This window comes from Oryx dammah, unplaced genomic scaffold, assembly GCF_014754425.2.
Source record: "Oryx dammah isolate SB20612 unplaced genomic scaffold, SCBI_Odam_1.1 HiC_scaffold_28, whole genome shotgun sequence".
Taxonomy (NCBI): Eukaryota; Metazoa; Chordata; class Mammalia; order Artiodactyla; family Bovidae; genus Oryx; species Oryx dammah.
In genome coordinates this window covers 8,901,069-8,918,909 of record NW_024070212.1, presented here as the reverse complement: position 1 = coordinate 8,918,909, position 17,841 = coordinate 8,901,069, and the positions used below count along the sequence as shown (strand labels likewise).

Genomic DNA, 17,841 nt, shown 5'->3' with positions numbered 1-17,841 from the left:
CTTAAGCTTCATTTTACAGTCAGAAGTTACATGAGAGAAGATGTTTACAAATCAAGAGAAATTCAGGGAAAAGCCTAATAGAAGGAAAGAAATGTATCTTGAAGAAAATATAGTCCAGTCACTTCTATTTTCCAGGAGGAACATGAGAAGTGCTCTCTGTTGACGTAGCCTGGACCAGCCAGGCTTCTTCCTATGCCCACTTTCCAGAAGTCGCCCAGTAAAACTCTTCTCTTGTGGGCTGTGCAGTTAATAATGTTCTATAGCTTTAACTGTTTTTTTTTTTTTCATTTAAAATCAGCTTCACTCTCTTTTTCTGAGAGGCATGCAGAAAAATCTGCAGCATTTTTCACTTTCTCTCCCTGGTAAAAAGCCCATGGTGACTTGAGAGGGAATGTATTGCCTCACTACTGCTTTCACTAGAGGCCTCTGCCCCTGAGATTTCAATTTCAAAGTACACTAAAAAAACAAACAAACAAACAACAACAACAACAACAAAATACTGGCACATCTTGGTCTGATACAAGTATCTGATACAGATACCTTACATAACACATATATATGGAATCTAGAAAAGTGGTACTGATGAACCTAGCAGAGAACGGACTTGTGGGCATAGTGGGGGAAGGTGAGGGTGGGACGGATTGAGAAAGTAGCATTGACATATATCCACTATCATATGTGAAAGGGGTAATTAGTGGGAAGTTGCTGTATAACACAGGGATCCCAGTTGGAGCTCTATGATGACCTGGAGGAGTGTGATAGGTAAAGGGGAGGGAGGCTTAAAAGGGAAAGGATGTATATAATTACAACTGACTCATGTTGCTGCATGGGAGAAACCAAAACAACATTGTAAAGCAATTTTCTACCAGTTAAAAAGTAAAGATTCTGTTCCACTGAAAGAATACTTTGATTTTATAGACCTGTTGGTCATAATATGGCTTATATGGAAAGATGTGAAGGGGAAAATAAGATCACATTCATATTACAGAAGGATAATCTGAGAACTGATTGGGAATGGGATGAGTAGTTTATGCCTTCATAAATCAGAAGATTCATAGGAAAGAATCAAACGTGGTGTTCAAGAGTCCCAAAAGTCACTTGAAGAATTTCTGTGCACTGGCTGCACCCCAGGTTTGTTCTCCTGGGAAGACCTAAGTGCTGGGGTCCAGCCCCGGTGGATCCAGGGAATTCAAAGTGGGGACGGTATCAGCGAAGAGAGATTAATTAGAAATTTAAAGAGAGATTAGAAGAGAATAATGTAGTGAAGAAATAGAGGAGAAAAGAGACTGATATTCCTTCGTTTACACAGAAAGCTAATGAAGTCTCAAGACAAGAAACTTGCACCGTCTACGTTAGGCCACAGGTGCCCGCTTGAATAGCGGACGGTGCCCCGCCTTGGGCTCCATCTCGTGTGGGTCTTAGAAGCCCGGGCAAATAAGTAGACACGGAGAGCCTCTGCGTTCCAAGGGATCAGCCTGAAAAAGAGAGAGAGGGAGAGGGAGAAAAGAGAGAGAATTGACACGGGGGAGGCCAAGCTTGTGCAAAAACCTCATAACTTTATTTTCAAAAGGTGCTTATATACCCTAAGTTTTACATAATGGAAGATACAGAGTCATGCAGGGGCAGCAGTCCTGACCCTTATCGATACCAGGCTTTCTTTCTGCATATCTTTCCATATACAAAAGGTCTCAGGTGATTTACATTATCTTCTGGCCAAGAGGTCTGTTAACATTTTATGGCTCTCTTCCTTAATGAATGTTAATCTCATTTTCCCTGAAATGTTTTTCTTTAATCTGCATCACTCTCAAAGCACTAAATAAAGTTACATCCCTGTAGAACAAAGGTGCAGTGGGTTATAACAAAGAAGGTACTTAAAGATCTACGTTGCTACTTATTTTTTCTATATACCAACTATATCAACAAATAAAAGATATGGAAACTTGGCAGCAAGTATTGGCTCAACAATGAAACCCTTAATCAGCCCTATTCTAATCATTTTGACTCCTCAGAAGCCCCTATGTTCCTAGGATGTTTTAAGCTTCCTGTGCCTCTCACGGTGGGGAGGCTATGAGCAATCACATGCGCAGTTGTAAAAGGTCCGGCTAGACCTGTCAGGCAAGTTAGAAAGCTACCAGAGGGGTTTGAGCTGAGACACTCCTTTTATATGCAGGAGACTGTTAGCTGGAGCTCTAAGTTAAGTTTTTCCAGAAAAGGGTGGTGGGGGATAGCCCCCCGTTAATGTCAGAGGAGTTGGTGAAAGGCATAATATAGTAAAGCAGACAGATTTTGGTTCTGGGGGTAGATGCTCAAGAAAATCCGGGCTTGGGGGGGGGGGGTGGTGAGGCCTGATCCCGCCTTTGCATTTTGTCAGGCCCCCTTCCTCATGACCTTCGCCATGGGCGGGATTCCCCATGCTGGCTCCCGGCACCTAAGAACTCTTATTTCTAGTTCTTTCATTTCTTCCTTCCTCCCTTCATCTTTCTTTCTTCCTTTCTTTCCCCTTTGTTCCTTCTTTCCTTTCTCCCCCAACCCCTACTTTCTACTGGGGAATTAGAATACTAAGAACATGGCTGAGTAAGTACACCAGGGAGAGGCAGGGGCAGCAGTTACAGATTGAATATGTTCATGAGTGATCTCTCAACTCACATAAAGAAGTACTTTTATTTTAGGAAAAATATCTTATTCAGTGTGACTTTGGAACTTCTCCATCCTTTAGGACTACGTCTCTAATTTCTTCTTCCATACCCTTCCCTAGGGTGACTGCCTTATACCTGGTTCATTGCTTTACTTGATGTCTTAGAAGATCTGTCTAACTCTGAAAATCTTTTCCCTCCAAATGCCCCTGTACTGGGAATAGCCTCTGATGTTTTCATGCTGATATTTAGTGCTTGCTGTAATTTGATTTCACTATGCTTATTGGCTTCTATCCATCAGTACTTCCAATATATACACTTTTTTCAAGCTAGCTGATCACTTTAAGTTCTTTTCAACAGCATTTATAGCTCATAAAGCAAGGTACAAGGCACCATGTTGGCAGATGATAGATGCAGAGATGAATAAAGCTAATACGTCTCATCATGACCTCTTCATGATCATGAAGTCGTGGGCCTTGCCTTTAAGTAATGAACAATACATAAAGAAACAAACAATTATCTATACTGTAAGGTAGAATGAAATGAGTTTTAGTGACAGAAAGACCATAGGGGTGGGGAAAGGAGTGCAAAAAGAGCCATAGTTAATTTGACTAGGGAAAGCTTCACAGATAAGGTGATATTTGAGCTGGGTATTGAAGGATTTATAAATGAACAAGGGATGGGGCCATACATTCCAGCTGAGCACTATGCCACACATAGTCAAGGGACTGTGATCAAGCTTGGTGAATCTGGGGAGGTACCCAAAATACATGACACAGATCCTGTTGTTTTCTTCCTCTATGCCTTCCTCACTTGGATGCCTTCTGTCTTCTTCATTCTCTGCCAAATCCCATCCACACCTAGAGGTCCAACTTCAGTTTCATTTCCTCTGTGAGGTCTCTTCTGACTGTGTTAGGTCACGCCACCCCCTGTAGCATGTAGTTCAGGATTTAACTGTAGTGTTTGTGCTGTAGTTAGACCAAGTCAGACATCATGTTCATCTTATACTTTGGAGATCTTGAAGCCCCCAACACAGTGATGATGACAGTCAGGGCTAGATGATTCTATGGGACCATTAATGGGGACTAACACCTTCATTCTGCCTAAAAGCAGTTCATTTCTGCTATTGAGACTGGGATTGTTCATGGTGGTTTAGGATTTAGCTGGTTATTCTTGTTACTACATGAGGGAAACAATTTTTCAAATGCTTACCTGAACGTTCCACTTAGGGGAAGAGGGAGGGTCACTAACCATAGGTTGAACTCCACTACTCTCTGGGCTAAGCCTTAGTAACTGGGGTGGACACAGTTTCATAATGTATATCATCATCTCCCAAGTTCCCTCTGGAGAATGACTGCTTCCTTCAATGTCTTTTGTTTTGATGTCTTGGTTTCCCTAAAACGCCAGAAATATAGCTGAGTAGTTGAAAATGAAAGAGAAGAGTGAAAAAGTTGACTTAAAGCTCAACATTCAGAAAACTAAGATCATGGCATCTGGTCCCATTGCTGCTGCTGCTGCTGCTAAGTTGCTTCAGTCGTGTCCAACTCTGTGCAACCCCATAGACACCAGCCCACCAGGCTCCCCCGTCCCTGGGATTCTCCAGGCAAGAATACTGGAGTGGGTTGCCATTTCCTTCTCCAATGCATGAAAGTGAAAATTGAAAGTGAAGTCACTCAGTTGTGTCTGGCTCTTAGCGACCCCATGGATTGCAGCCTACCAGGCTCCTCCATCCGTGGGATTTTCCAGGCAAGAGTACCAGAGTGGGGTGCCATTGCCTTCTCCCATTACTTCATGGCAAATAGATGGGGAAACAGTGGAAATAGTGGCTGACAATTTTTCTGGGCTCCAAAATCACTGCAGATGGTGATTGCAGCCATGAAATTAAAAGATACTTACTCATTGGAAGGAAAGTTATGACCAACCTAGACAGCATATTAAAAAGCAGAGACATTACTTTACCAACAAAGGTCCATCTAGTCAAGGCTATGGTTTTTTCAGTAGTCACGTATGGATGTGAGAGTTGGACTATACAGAAAGCTGAGCGCTGAAGAATTGATGCTTTTGAACTGTGGTGTTGGAGAAGACTCTTGAGAGTCCCTTGGACTGCAAGGAGATCCAACCAGCCCATTCTAAAAGAGATCAGCCCTGGGTGTTCTTTGGAAGGAATGATGCTAAAGCTGAAACTCCAGTACTCTGGCCACCTCATGGGAAGAGTTGACTCATTTGAAAAGACTCTGATGCTGGGAGGGATTGGGGGCAGGAGGAGAAGGGGATGACAGGATGAGATAGTTGGATGGCATCACTGACTCAGTGGAGATGAGTTTGAGTAAACTCTGGAAGTTAGTGATGGACAGGGAGGGCTGGTGCATTGTGGTCCATGGGGTCACGAAGAGTTGGACACGACTGAGCGACTGAACTGAAATGAGTTCCTTTTGGAGAATGGCTTTATTGGAGATGCCTTCTTTTTCATGATGAGGCAGTCTGGAGTGTATCTTAGTTTGGTTTCGTAGAGAAACAGAACTATAGGAAAGAGCTATAAAGGAATTGACTCATGTGGTTACAGAGATTGAGAAATTCTAAGATCTGTAAGCAAGCTGAAGAGGTCTGAGTTGAAAGGCCTGAGAACCAGGAAAGCTGATGGTGGAAGTTCCAGTCCAAATGCAAGGCAGAAGTGTTGGTTCCAACACTCCATTGGAAGAGTGTGTCTGAACAGCTGAGACCCACAGCTCTGACATCTTTCCATGCCACACAGTGATAGAGGGTTGGGCTGGTCCAGCCAGGTATACCCTGAACAAACGTTCCCAGGCAAAGGGACAAACAGAGCCTGAAATGCAGTCCACACTCTATATATCAAGTCATGCACTTGAGTGAGAGGCTCATCTGCCCAAGGTGTAGGGGGACTGGGTGAAGCCATGCACCAGGGCTTCTCCCATATACTGAGTGTGAACAGAGGCTCTTAAGTGGTGTGTCATGGCAGGTTACAGGTGTGTAAATATTGATCCTCCACATATGGTTGCTGGGAAGAGTCATCCCCTCCAGTCATATGCAGCCTCCAGCCATGAGCAATCTTGATTGTTTATTCCACTGTATCATAAAAATTATTTTCTCCATGTGTGGCAGTGTGAAGAAGGATGGGAAGCACTGTGCCAAGGGATCTGCCTTGCTATTTGTTAGGAAGTGAGCCATCTTAGAAAGGGCATGATGCATTTGTCTATTTCAGTACAAGTTATGCCCAGCAACAAAGTGTCTCCTTCTTTGCTTACATGTTGGAATCTGGTGATCTGTAATCTTTGGGTAAGATCTCGGCAGAGCAAGTCTAGGTCTGGATCATCTGCCAGTATGTGTGGTTGCAGCTCAGTTTCTCTGGGGAGAATTCCATCTGGGAGCCTAGATCACAATTTCATAGCATGAAGTCCCAAGAGGTTTGCTGTTCTGAGTGCTGGTTTTCTCCATCTGTACAAAAGGGAGAAGAGGGAAATGCTGACTTAAAGGCACTGCTCGGAGATTCCAGTCCCACAGGGAGCCTGTAGAAAGACGTCTTAGATTTCCCTGGTTCTGGGGTACTCTGGGGTAGCAGGATCTTGCCCTTTGCTGAGTCCCTCACCTCTGTTCCAGTCACTCCATTTGGAAGCGCTCTTAACTCAGAAAAAACAGCAGGTGGGAATGTGGATATCTCCATTGATTTTGATTATAAGCTTGAAGCGACATTCAGGCTCATGTGACCTGCCTTCCTTGTTCCTAGTTAAGCCTTCATTTCTCCTTTACCCCAATAACTTCACCTTGGCTTATATGTAGTGGTGAGTCACTTTCACTAATTCTAAGTATTTACTTAGAATACTGCAGACAACTCTTCAACTGGCTCAGGGAGTCCTAGGTTTTAAATCACGTACTAACCAAACTAGTAATTGCCAACCAACTTGGGTAGAGAGTTTACTATGAGATGTCTCAATCCAGGAGTCCCTGATTAATCCCTCAAATCTACTACTTTCCAGTGTATTTTCTTCTGTTTCCTCCTACTCTCCTTCTAATCCTGGTGCAGACATGCTGGCGCCCTGCTTCTCACTTGCTTCTCCTTCCCCTCCCGCCCCCCCGCCCCCCCCAGCCCTTTCCTCACTCATTTTCTTCCTTTTCTTCTTTCTCCTTCCATCTTTGGTCCTTGAGGAAGTCAAAGTCCTTCTGTCTTATTCTCCAGGGCACTTGGTTTATCTTGACATTCAAACTGACCTGTGCATTGAGTTCCTTTATGACCTTCTGACTTGTCCAGCTTACAGATGACTCATAGAATCAACTTTTAATTCTTATTCATGAATTCATTTGCATTCCATTTTGACATCCCAATATTTCATCCCGCTCGTCACTTGTTATCATTATCATCCCTTTCTCCCCAGACATCTGGGTTCAAATTTATCTTTCATGGTTAGCTTCCTGCCTCTTAGCTCAGCTATTAGGCAGAAACACTTCCAAAATGTTTGATTCACCCAGAGACCCCAAAGCTGTCCTAATTGTGGTGGAAACAAAGACTTTCAGATAGTAACAACACCAAACCAGGTTCCCCAAACTGAAAGTCCTGTCAAAGGTCAGGACCTGCCTTCCCTCTTTGCATATTTGAGAGAAGGATGCTGGGGCACAGGGAACATGAGTATCACTAGAGCACTACAAATGCTTGTATAGGTGGCACAGTGTGAAGGTCTGCTGAGGGAACTAGTGGGAACTGAGATCCAACCTGTGTTCTACCTGCCTATCTGTGCATCAGGTGTGGCCCTGTGTCTGCCTGGGGCATGGCCGACCTGCCTTCCAATTTATACACTGTGAGCTAGCAATGGCCCTGGATGTTATTAGAGGCTGAAGTTTCCACACTGCAGTTCAGAGACCTAGGTGCTCCTTCATAGAAAAGCTGGGAACAGCAATCAAGAAAGCCAGCTTGTAAGTGGCCTTGGACCTGGGAAGCAGAGCTGTGTCCATGTGTGGAAGGAGATCAAGGCTCTCAGCAATTAATCTTGAGAAGCACAGAGTCCCAAGGGAACCAGTTTACTCCTGTTTGGTTAGATAAGATGCCAAAGAAAAGTTGAAACAGACAGGACAACAGTGATAAAAATCAGAAAGACTTTACCTTATCAGAGTACTGCATCATGGAGTAAATTGTGTTCACTGGCTCCTCCTTGGTGGGGAGCACCTGTAAAATACCCATCTTGCCCTCAGTGAGGGAGCCCAGGCAAATCTCTTACTTCTGCCTCTGCCCATCAGCCCTCCCTGCTCTCACTTTCACTAAGTGCTCTCTTCTCCCAGCTTCACCTTTTCCATCCAGGTGGAGAGGATCCGGGTCAAGTTGGGGTGGGTATAGGTAGCAATTGGACAAGAACCTCAGAAGCAAAGAAGAACAGTCTGGTGGTTCAGATTGAGTCTTGCTTAATCAGAATTTTAGCTTTTCATAGGCTCTACGAACCCACCTGAACTATTGGTCCAAGTATAGGGCTGGATTGACCAGGCAGACCTCAATTTCCCTTTCTCTCCTTGGAGACTTCAGAAGAGCAGGCTGGTAGAGCACAGAGGAAGGTGATGCCATGAGGAAGCCTGGTTCTGGGTGGAGGTGAGGGAGGGGCAGGCAGGTAAAAGGAAGGTGGGAGTTCAGGCTGTGGGACAGAGTGAATTAGCCTGCGGAAAATAAGCTGCTGCTGCAGCCAGACCAAGAAGTCAAGTTCAAGTGGGCCTCTCTCAGTTTTGTGTCCTTGAAATCCCCTTAGCAACTTGTTTACTGGTCAGTGGCCACATAAAAGCTCTCACCTCATATCAGAGGCTCCCCTGGTATGGGTCCCCTATAGAATGTGCTTTACTCTTAATCATGACATCTAACCTGGAACCAGGCCCAATTAGAAGCATGATGTCTCAAGTCTGAGAGGCTACCAGGGGGTGACACATGGCCACTTTCTTGTCCTCATAGAAAGACTCAAAGGATCATTTCCCTGATATGGTATTTCTTGGTCAGATCCCGCACTCCCAGCCCCTGGCCTGTGGTTGCTACCCATGACTCCCTGTCGGGGGTGGTGGTGGAGACCAGTGAATAGCACCACCTTACCTTGGACTGGGGGATCTCATCATAGATCCTGGACTCTGCTGCCCGGGTGTTTCTTGAAACTGTGATGTATGTGTATATTGTTTTCTTTGAAGAAGCATCTGAGTCATAAACAAGCATAGAACCACAGTACATGAAAATGTGGATGAATTTTTAGAGATGATTTACTCTAATGTTCTCTTTTTTTCAAATGAAGAAATGAAACCCCAAGAGGTTAAATGACTCCTGTCCTCTTGAAATGGATGTTTGAATCCTTGCTTGTCTCTTTCTTAGGGATGCCATGCGGTGCAGGAGACAACTTGCTCAGGTCTCACCCAGAGCACAGTGGGAATTCTTTTCAGTCCACATTAGGATAAAGAGATTCTCCCCAATCTCTGTGTGGGCACTGAAGGTAGCTTTTCAACCCAGGGTCTTCCTTAGTGTCTCCAGCATTTAGCACTGACTGCCTTGTATGGCTAGTCTTTTCACGTGACAGTCTTAGTTTTTCAATTAGATTGATTCTCTCTAGTTACACACTGTTGGTTTCTTCTGGTACATATCTTTCTTTTACCACCTCAGTGTTAGACATGTAAGAGGTACCCCACACACATTTGTTACTTGACTGATTGATTCAGAGTCAAACATTTGTTAAACTCTCTACCTGCCAAGCTCTGTGTGAGGAATTTAAGAATTCCTACTTTTAAGAATTCAGGGTTCACCTAGTGACTCAGATGATAAAGAATCTGCCTGCAATGTGGGAACTGTGCTAGGCTTAGTCATGTCTGACTCTTTGTGACCCCATGAACTGTAGCCTGCCAGGCCCCTGTGTCCTTGGAATTCTCCAGGCAAAAATACTGGAGTGGGTTGCCATGCCCTTGTCCAAAGGATCTTCCAAACCCAGAAATCGAACTCAAGTCTACCACATTGCAAGCAGATTCTTTACCATCTGAGCCACCAGGGAAGCCCAAGAATACTGGAGTGGGTAGCTTATCCCTTCTCCAGGGGATTTTCCCAATGCAGGAATACAACCGGAATCTCCTGCATTTCAGGTGGATTCTTTACCAGCTGAGCTACAAGGGGAGACCAGGGTTCAGTTTCTGGTTTGGGAAGATCCCCTGGAGAAGGGAATGGCTATCCATTCCAGTATTCTAGCCTGAAGAATTCCATGGACAGAAGAACCTGGTGGCTGCAGGCCACAGGATTGAAAAAAGTCGGACAGAACAGAGTGACTAATGTTTTAAGAATTCATGGACTAATAGATGCATTTCTCCCACTGTACTGCTTTTCTTTGCTCCTAATGCAGAATATTTGAGGGTCAAGTTGAAAACAGAGAGGCAGAATTCGGGGCCTTCATATTCCAAAGCACCAACATATCTGCAGACAACAGGTCTGGGCTGAGTGCTCTTATTACAGGGATCCAGTGTTTCAGAGTTTAGTCCTGTCCCAGTCCCTGCCTCAGACTTGGTGAGTGAACCAGATTTAGTGCTCTCTCTTATTTCATTTGCAGATGAAAACATAGGCCTTCTTCCCTCCAACAAGGCTGTGAGGGATTGAGGACAAATACCTCTTTGAGGAGCCTTGAAGATCACCTATGGCCTGAGGAGGTGATGTGACTGCTCCCCATCAAGAGACTATTTGAGCTACAGTTCACGTTACAGACTCTCTTCCCCCAGGATGCCTCCTTCTGTGCCAAGCCCAGGTGTGTCAATTGTAAAGATAGTATCTAACACTAAGTACTCACAATGTACCAGACACTGGGCCAAGTACTTCATATGTGTAATTCACTAAATCTGTTTCATAAGAATATGCTGCACATCCTGGTTTTATGTGTATTTTACAATGGAGAAAACCAAGACAGTGATAAAGTAATTGGTAGCAGATAAATGGTCAAGCTGGGACTTTCACCCCAGACTGTCTGCAAAGTACAAGCTTAGGCTCCACCACTCTGCTGTGAACTCATCTCTTCCAATTGTCATCCAGGGAAACTAGTGGTTGAGAACTTACCAGGGTTCTTACTGAAGTTGTTCAAGAAGGAACCTGAGGAATCAGACCCAAAAGAGAGTCAGGAACATGGAATCAGAGGAAGAGCCTCTCTACATCCAGGGTTGCTATTATGATGGGTGGGAAAGGAAGATTTTGAGTGGACACAGAGTTAAGAGGAATAGGAGGGTGGACTCCCCTAGGGCCCAAGATCAGGTTTTCTGAGTTTAGAATGGTTACAATTACAGAATGATCCAGAGGGACCCAAAGGGATCTAGTGACAACTAGTACTTGTCCCTCAATGACATTTCAAAGGTCACAGTTTTGGTGGACTTGGAAGTGACCTTGGAGACTTAGTCCAAATCTTATTTCATGTGTGAGAACACTGAGTCAGAGAGGTAAATACATGTGCCCCATGGAGCACAGTTTGTTAATGGCAGGGCTAAACTTGAACCCAGGGGCTCTCTTTGACTTGAGGTGTCCAATTCTAGTTTCCCCTACAGGAGACCTGGAGAAGGAAATGGTAACCCACTCCAGTATCCTTGCCTGGAGAATTTCGTGAATAGAGGAGCCTGGCAGGCTACAGTCCATGGGATCGCAAAGAGTCAAACACGACTAAGCAACTAACAGGTACTTACTCACTTAAACTTGGACCCAAGTTCTGGACCCATGGCATCCTGCTGATCCCAGAAACATGTTTGGAAGACCATTCAGGGTAATGTAATACAGTAATCGGGGCCGTCTTTCTGGGAGATGGTAAGATGGAGCACTGAGGAGTCTAGAAAGACTAATTCCCTGGAATGAAGGACATTTCCACCCCACCTTGGATAGCTGACTTCAATCCCAGGAAAAACGAAGGTACATTTCTACATTTACCTTGTGAGAAAATCCTACCTTCTCCTTTCTTGCACAAAAGGAACAAAACCACTGAAGGTAGAATGATTATAAGCAGAGAAAGCACAGCCAGCCCACTTATCAGTCCAGTGTGGTGAATATGGGGGCTCATTGTGATGTCTGAAAACAGAAGATGCAATGAGACTTGACTCTCAGGAAATGGGCCAGAGAGGTTAGGCAAGCTTGTCCACATTCAAGAGCACTATCCATACTAGGTGCCCTCCAGGGGAGTGGCAAAGCTACAAGGAAAACTGTACTGCCCGCTATTAAAGGTCAAGATCAGAAACTGAATCAGACAGCTGAGTGGGGACTGCCTCAGAATACCCTGAAATGCCTGGCATCTCCCAGAAGGCTTTGAACTCTTTTCTGGGGCTTACTGGGAGGAGAAGCACCTTGGGTCCAGCCATGGCATAACGAAAGCACCTTCCTCTGGAGAACTTGGACCAGATTCAGGCCTTGCGACCAGCTTTCCTGGTGGCTCAGAGGTTAAAGTGTCTGCCTCCAATAAGGGAGACCTGGGTTTGATCCCTGGGTCGGGAAGATCCGCTGGAGAAGGAAATGGCAACCCACTCCAGTATTCTTGCCTGGAGAATCCCATGGATGGAGGAGCCTTGTGGACTACAGTCCATGGGGTCGCAAAGAGTCGGACACGACTGAGCGACTTCACCTCACCTCAGGCCTTGAAGCAGGTCAGAGTGAATTTTGAGACTTCAGGAGAGATGGACAGAGATGCTTGGTTACCTGTACAGAGCTGCTGGGCAGAGATGGAGTCAGAATTGTTGCTGACAGGATTCCGTGCTGTACACGTGTAAGTCTCCTCTTGGTTGTCAGGGGTCTGGAAGATTTGAAGGACATTGCCCTCTTCCCCTCGTGGACTCCAACTGTATGTCACATTCTTTTCTTCTTTATCCATAGAGCACATCAGTGTGACATTACAGGTGCTGTTCACAGATGTCACGAAATTCTGAGTAATTTTTGGCTTCCCAAGACGACCTGTGAGGAGAAAACACATGAACCACTGGTAAGCTGGAGATGACCTATATCAGCCTGAGGGAGTCAACTATTAACTTTTCAGACATTTTCATGAGGGTTGTTAAAAACTTACAGTGAAGTACATTTTATTAGTAACAAAGCTAATAAATCCTCAAAACTCATCACTTTCTAATGTTTTTGGACAATTTACTTTTTTATTTGTTTTTTTTTTTTTGGCAGTGCCATGAGGAATCTTGGTTTCCCAGCCAGGGATCAAACCCATGCCCCCTGCGGTAAAAGTGCGGAGTCTTAACTGTTAGACCAATAGGGAAGTCCCAATTTACTCTTATCTATGCTCTATGAGTTGTTTATACCTATCATATTTATCCCTTGTAATGATGTAAAACGTCTTCCCAACTCTGCATGACTTAAAATCAGCCGTAGTTGGAGTATTTACATCAAAGGAATTGGCAATGCTACAAACTAGGGCTTGATTTATTGCTTTCCTGATTGTCACTCCAGACTTAAGAAAGCAATGGAGAAGGTTCTAAAGCAGATTAAACAAACAAACAAAATTGAAGACTTTACATTGTGAATAGCACAGAAAAAGTCAGAAATATTCTTTCAGAATTTGAGAACCATTATCCAGATCAGCAAAGAAGTTGCTCACATCATTGATGAACAAATGAAGTTCCAATACATGTGTCTTTGCTGAATCACTTTTTTCTTATTAGTAAGCTTTAATTAAAATATCAACCAATATTTATGTTGATTGTGTTCATCCATTTTCACATTGGTTCATTCATCAGTTGCAACCACATGTTGGCTAGGGATATAAATGCTCAGCGAAAACCAGTGAAAGCATACTCTGTGAGAACAACTGGCTATATGGAATTTACAATAAAGACTGTTGTATATTATCACTTATACAGTTGTGTGCCACATCTCCTTTATGTTAATACAGTTTATAGTGTGTGTATACAGACATACACATCATTAACAACTAGTTGAAAATTTATCAGCACGCTACTGTATGAAACAATCTTTAAACATTTTTGTTTGGCTCTGTTTTCTGGTGAATGTGTATTTTCTTTTTTTTTATTTTCATCTATTTTGTTTTAAAGTGCCTATGATGAAAAAGTTCAAACCTCTTTAAAAGTTCATTTCAAAAAATGTTTTTACTAAAGCAATCAAAAGGTAAATGATAAAAGTTTTAGGTGTAAAGGATTATGAAAAAACCAATTATATGTAAGTTGATGCAATAACTAGATCTGGAGCTGGAAGAAGTACAGGAAAGATCCTTTGCCAGGAGATAAGAAACGGACCATATTCAGAGTTTATAAGTTTAGTTCATTCTTGGCAAATCTGCTGTGATGTGGTTTGCCCCTCCACTACTGCCGTGTGAGGGAGGGAAGAGAGGAAGGAACTGGCACATAACTTTCTAATTAACGTAGAGTTTGTAAAAGCAATAAATTTGGCAGTGTGGAGACAGAAACCATTTGTGTGTACCTGTGAGGATGTACAAAATGGGAAGTAAGAGTTGTAAAGGCTTTGATTCCAACCTAATCAGAAACTCTGGTTCTAAGAGTCTCTTGTGCATGCTTGCACTCTTTGTGACTCTGTGGACTGTAGCCCAGCAGGTTTCTCTGTCCATGGGACTCTCCCGGCAAGAACACTGGAGTGCGTTGCCATGCCTTCTTCCAGGAAGAGTCTCTTAGAGGGGAACATTCCAGATCAGAATTAGTGATGAGGCAAAAAAGCTTCTAAATAAGTTTGGAGTAAAGACCTTGATTAGCTGTAACAGTGATAGATACAGATATGCATAGTGAAAAAGGAACCAAATTGTGTGTTTCCTTAGAAACTTGATTAACAACAGTGTTTCAAGTCTCTGCTTGTTGTTCACTTGTTTTTAGAAAGACTTTTTTTTTTTTTTTTTAGTGAATGTTAAGGTGGTGGATAGTGGTGAAAATAGGATTCCATCTCATTTTTCTCAGCAGGCAAAGAGATGTTACTATTAGGTAGTTAGAATAGGAAAAAGAAGTCCAAAATGGTGGTGGCTAAAAAACAAAGAAAGGAAAAAGCCCACAGAAGTGGAACAAAAGAAAATCTGAGGACCAGACTGAGAACCTCAGGTGAAACAAACAGCCTTATGGGCTAGCCCAGTTTTCATATGGCAGGCTCAGGGGGAGGAGACAAAACATAAAAAGAGGAGCCAAGATTGAGACTCTCTCCTTTTGGGTCAGCCTGCCCTCACGCCTCGAGGGTGTACTCTCTTTTGTTTGCCAAATAAAACTGAGCTGTAACGGAGCTATAACACTGGTCCACCATTTCAAATCTTTGCTGCAGTAAGACAGAATCTAGGAAATTACACACTCCCCTGATGACATATCTGGTGCCATAACTCGGATGTAACCTGGCTGAAACAACCTCAGCTCAGCTCCATGAGGCAGAGACCAAGCACAGAAGAAGCCCAATTTGGCAGAAGCTCATGTTGTGGAAGCTGAATGCCAAGGAAACCCAGGCCAGTGGAAGCGACAAGAAGCCTAGTATGCTGAAAACATGGACAGCACAAAAACAAACTCAGCAGAAAGTTCACACAGCTCAGTCTCAGATTCCAGAAGACCTCCAGTTAAGGTAAGAGGTCCTCGCCCCAGTGGCTGGAAGGACATATGGCTAACAAATCTTAATTCCTTTACAATCTCTAGTTTCTCGTTTCCTTGAACCCCCTGTGAACAGGTGAGCAGCAGTGGGTGCAGTTGAGGGTCTCTGGCATGGGCTACTTCCCAGCGTGTCCTGAAGGCTTCACTATCTGCTATGCCTTAGTAGCTATTGCCCAAGTGGGTAAGGGTTATTCTTTCCTTAATCTTCTTTGTGCCAAGGATCAGGCCAGTGAAAACTATGGGTACAGGTCAGGCATTTAGCACTTTTTCTGACAGGCTATGAAGGGGGTTCCTCAGCATGTTTCCCACTGCTTTTTCTCCCATTCTTCAGCTCCTCTCTCCATCTGTGCCACTGTTTACAAAATATTGGGCAGGTCATCATCTTTCCATCTCCAAAAGTTGTGCTTGAAACTGTTTACCTAAGATTGGGACTCAAACCCACATGGCAGGACCTAATGAAGCTCAGGTTCTTGATGTCTCATTGCAAAAAAATTCAGTGAGAGACACAGCAATAGGTAAGAGGTAGATTTGTTTGGATTCAGAGAGAAGCCCAGGCCACAGAGTGTGTGCCATCACAGAGGGTAAATGTGTCTGCTGTGAACTGTGTGGTTAGTTTTTGTGAGCTGGGTGATGTCATATGCTAATGGGTGGGAGGATTATTCCAACAATTGGGGATCAATCCACTCCTTGGTCTTTTGATAGTGTCTTGGAACTGTCATGGAGCCTCACAGTGTGTCATTTAGCTTGCAGACTGAGGATCAAGGTATAGTTGAATTTGACTTGTCTGCCATCTTGGACCCATTTGATTTTAATCAGTTTATGTTATGCCTATGCCCCTGGGCTGTGTCATTCTTTCAAAAGTTGTGCCTTGGACCCTTCCCTCCTGTTTCATGCTCTTTTCCTGAGCCCCTTACAGGCCTACAATGTTGCCTCTACAATCTTCTGGAGGGACAACCAGAAAACAGCTGGCCCTTGGGAGGAAGTACTATATAATATCCAATCCCTCTAGAGTTTCAGACCTTCATCTTCCATGTTTCCTACAACATGTGTATCAACAGCGCCTCTCAGTGAACCTGCTAGGGCGGGTGACAGGCCCACAGTGCCTGCTAGAGGTCCATCATGTTGGTGGCATCACTTCAAGAGCAATTGGGCTTCCAGGGACAATGTTTTCCACTTTGGGAGTGAACCCTGCAGCCTGTTTGGGTCCAAACCCTTACCACCCTTCTCCTAAAGTTACAAACATAACCCCGGATCAAATCTCCACTCCACTTTTATGGAACATCTGGTCTGTTGCCTCTTATCAATTTGTTCTTAAGTCACTTACTAACTCCTGCAACCAGGACCTGCCCCCTTGTAGGCAACATCACTCCACCCAGCTTATTATTAAAATACTCTTAATGCCCCTAACAGGACCAGATAACCCTCTCCTTTGCCATTACTTCTGTTGTTACCTAAAGTGGGCCTATGACAATGAAATGTTGATCTCTAGGAGACTGTCAAGCCTCAAACCCCCTGGGGATCCACACCTTGACCCTTGGCTCTCAATTTGCAACAGTACTGGGTAGGATAATCTTCAGAAAGACTCACCCTTAAGGAAGTCCACCCATAAAAATAGAAGAAGTTCTATTAGTTTCTTCTCCTTTTTTCTTTTCCTCCTTGTCATCACTGTCTTTCAGATGGGAAATAACCAATCAACTTCCTGACAGGTGTCCTTCAGATGCATCCTTGATGACTGAAAGGTGTTTGATCCTCTAAGGAAAAGTTGCTTAAAATTCTTTTGTGCCACTGCATGGCCACAGTGTCCTCTGGGGGATAAGGAACACTGGCCTGAGGATGGGAGTTTAAATTACAATACCATCCTGCAGTTAGACGTATTCTGCAAAAGATAAGGGAAATGGACAGAGATCCTCTATGTACAAATTTTCTTCCACCTAAGAGATATGAAAGAACTCTGTCTTAAGTATGGGATTGTGGTATGCCCTAAAAGTGAGCCTACTAGGCAAATGGTGTTAGGCACAGACAACCAAGAGAAGGAAGCCTTCCATGAAGGCTCACCTCCCATGGCTCCTGAGTTGCCTGGTGCTCTTTCCTTGTTTCCAAATATGCCCCCGGGAGCACCCCATCCACAAAAACCAACTCAAGTATGTCCCTTAGTTGAAACTGGAGGAGAATTTGGACCAACCTGGGTCCATAAGTTCTTCTCCCACTTAGAACTAAGACAGATAAAACAAGACCTGAAAAGCTATACAGATGACCCAGGCAAATATATAGATACATTCCAACACATTACCTTGGCCTTTGACTTGACATGGAAGGACATCATGGTCATATTGAGTCAAATTTTATCTGACCTTGAGTATGCTAGGGTCATAAAGGAAGCCTGAGGGTATACTACAGGGCTTCAACAAGTCAAGCAATAAATATCCAGTGGGGGAAACTGCAGTCCCCTCCTCCGATCCTAACTGAAATTATAATCACCCTGAGCATATCTAGGAAAGGGATCATTTTCTGATCTGTGTAAAGGTAGGGCTAAAAGCAGCCCAGCAAAAAATTATCAACTATGCCTGGGTCAAATTTGGAAAACTCAGCAGTGGCCACAGGACGGGAAAAGGTCAGTTTTCATTCCAATTCCAAAGAAAGGCAATGCCGAAGA

At 43.9% G+C, this 17,841-nt stretch overlaps 1 protein-coding gene across 6 annotated transcripts in view; it reads right to left on the bottom strand.

The window, feature by feature from the left end:
* Positions 1-5,690: 5,690 nt before the first annotated feature.
* CD84 (CD84 molecule) overlaps positions 5,691-17,841 on the bottom strand; it is a 39,434-nt gene continuing 27,283 nt past the window's right edge. Inside the window, exons 3-8 of one of the 6 annotated variants that reach the window (XM_040230094.1) lie at positions 12,298-12,549; positions 11,539-11,676; positions 10,687-10,719; positions 8,707-8,804; positions 7,744-7,806; positions 5,691-6,086 (exon numbers count right to left, since the gene is read on the bottom strand). In XM_040230094.1, the coding sequence (XP_040086028.1) occupies positions 6,021-6,086; positions 7,744-7,806; positions 8,707-8,804; positions 10,687-10,719; positions 11,539-11,676; positions 12,298-12,549 (650 nt within the window). In that variant the 3' untranslated portion in view covers positions 5,691-6,020. The remainder of the gene's footprint in view (positions 6,087-7,743; positions 7,807-8,706; positions 8,805-10,686; positions 10,720-11,538; positions 11,677-12,297; positions 12,550-17,841) is intronic. The other 5 variants (XM_040230095.1, XM_040230096.1, XM_040230098.1 and 2 more) reach the window with 5 other exon arrangements.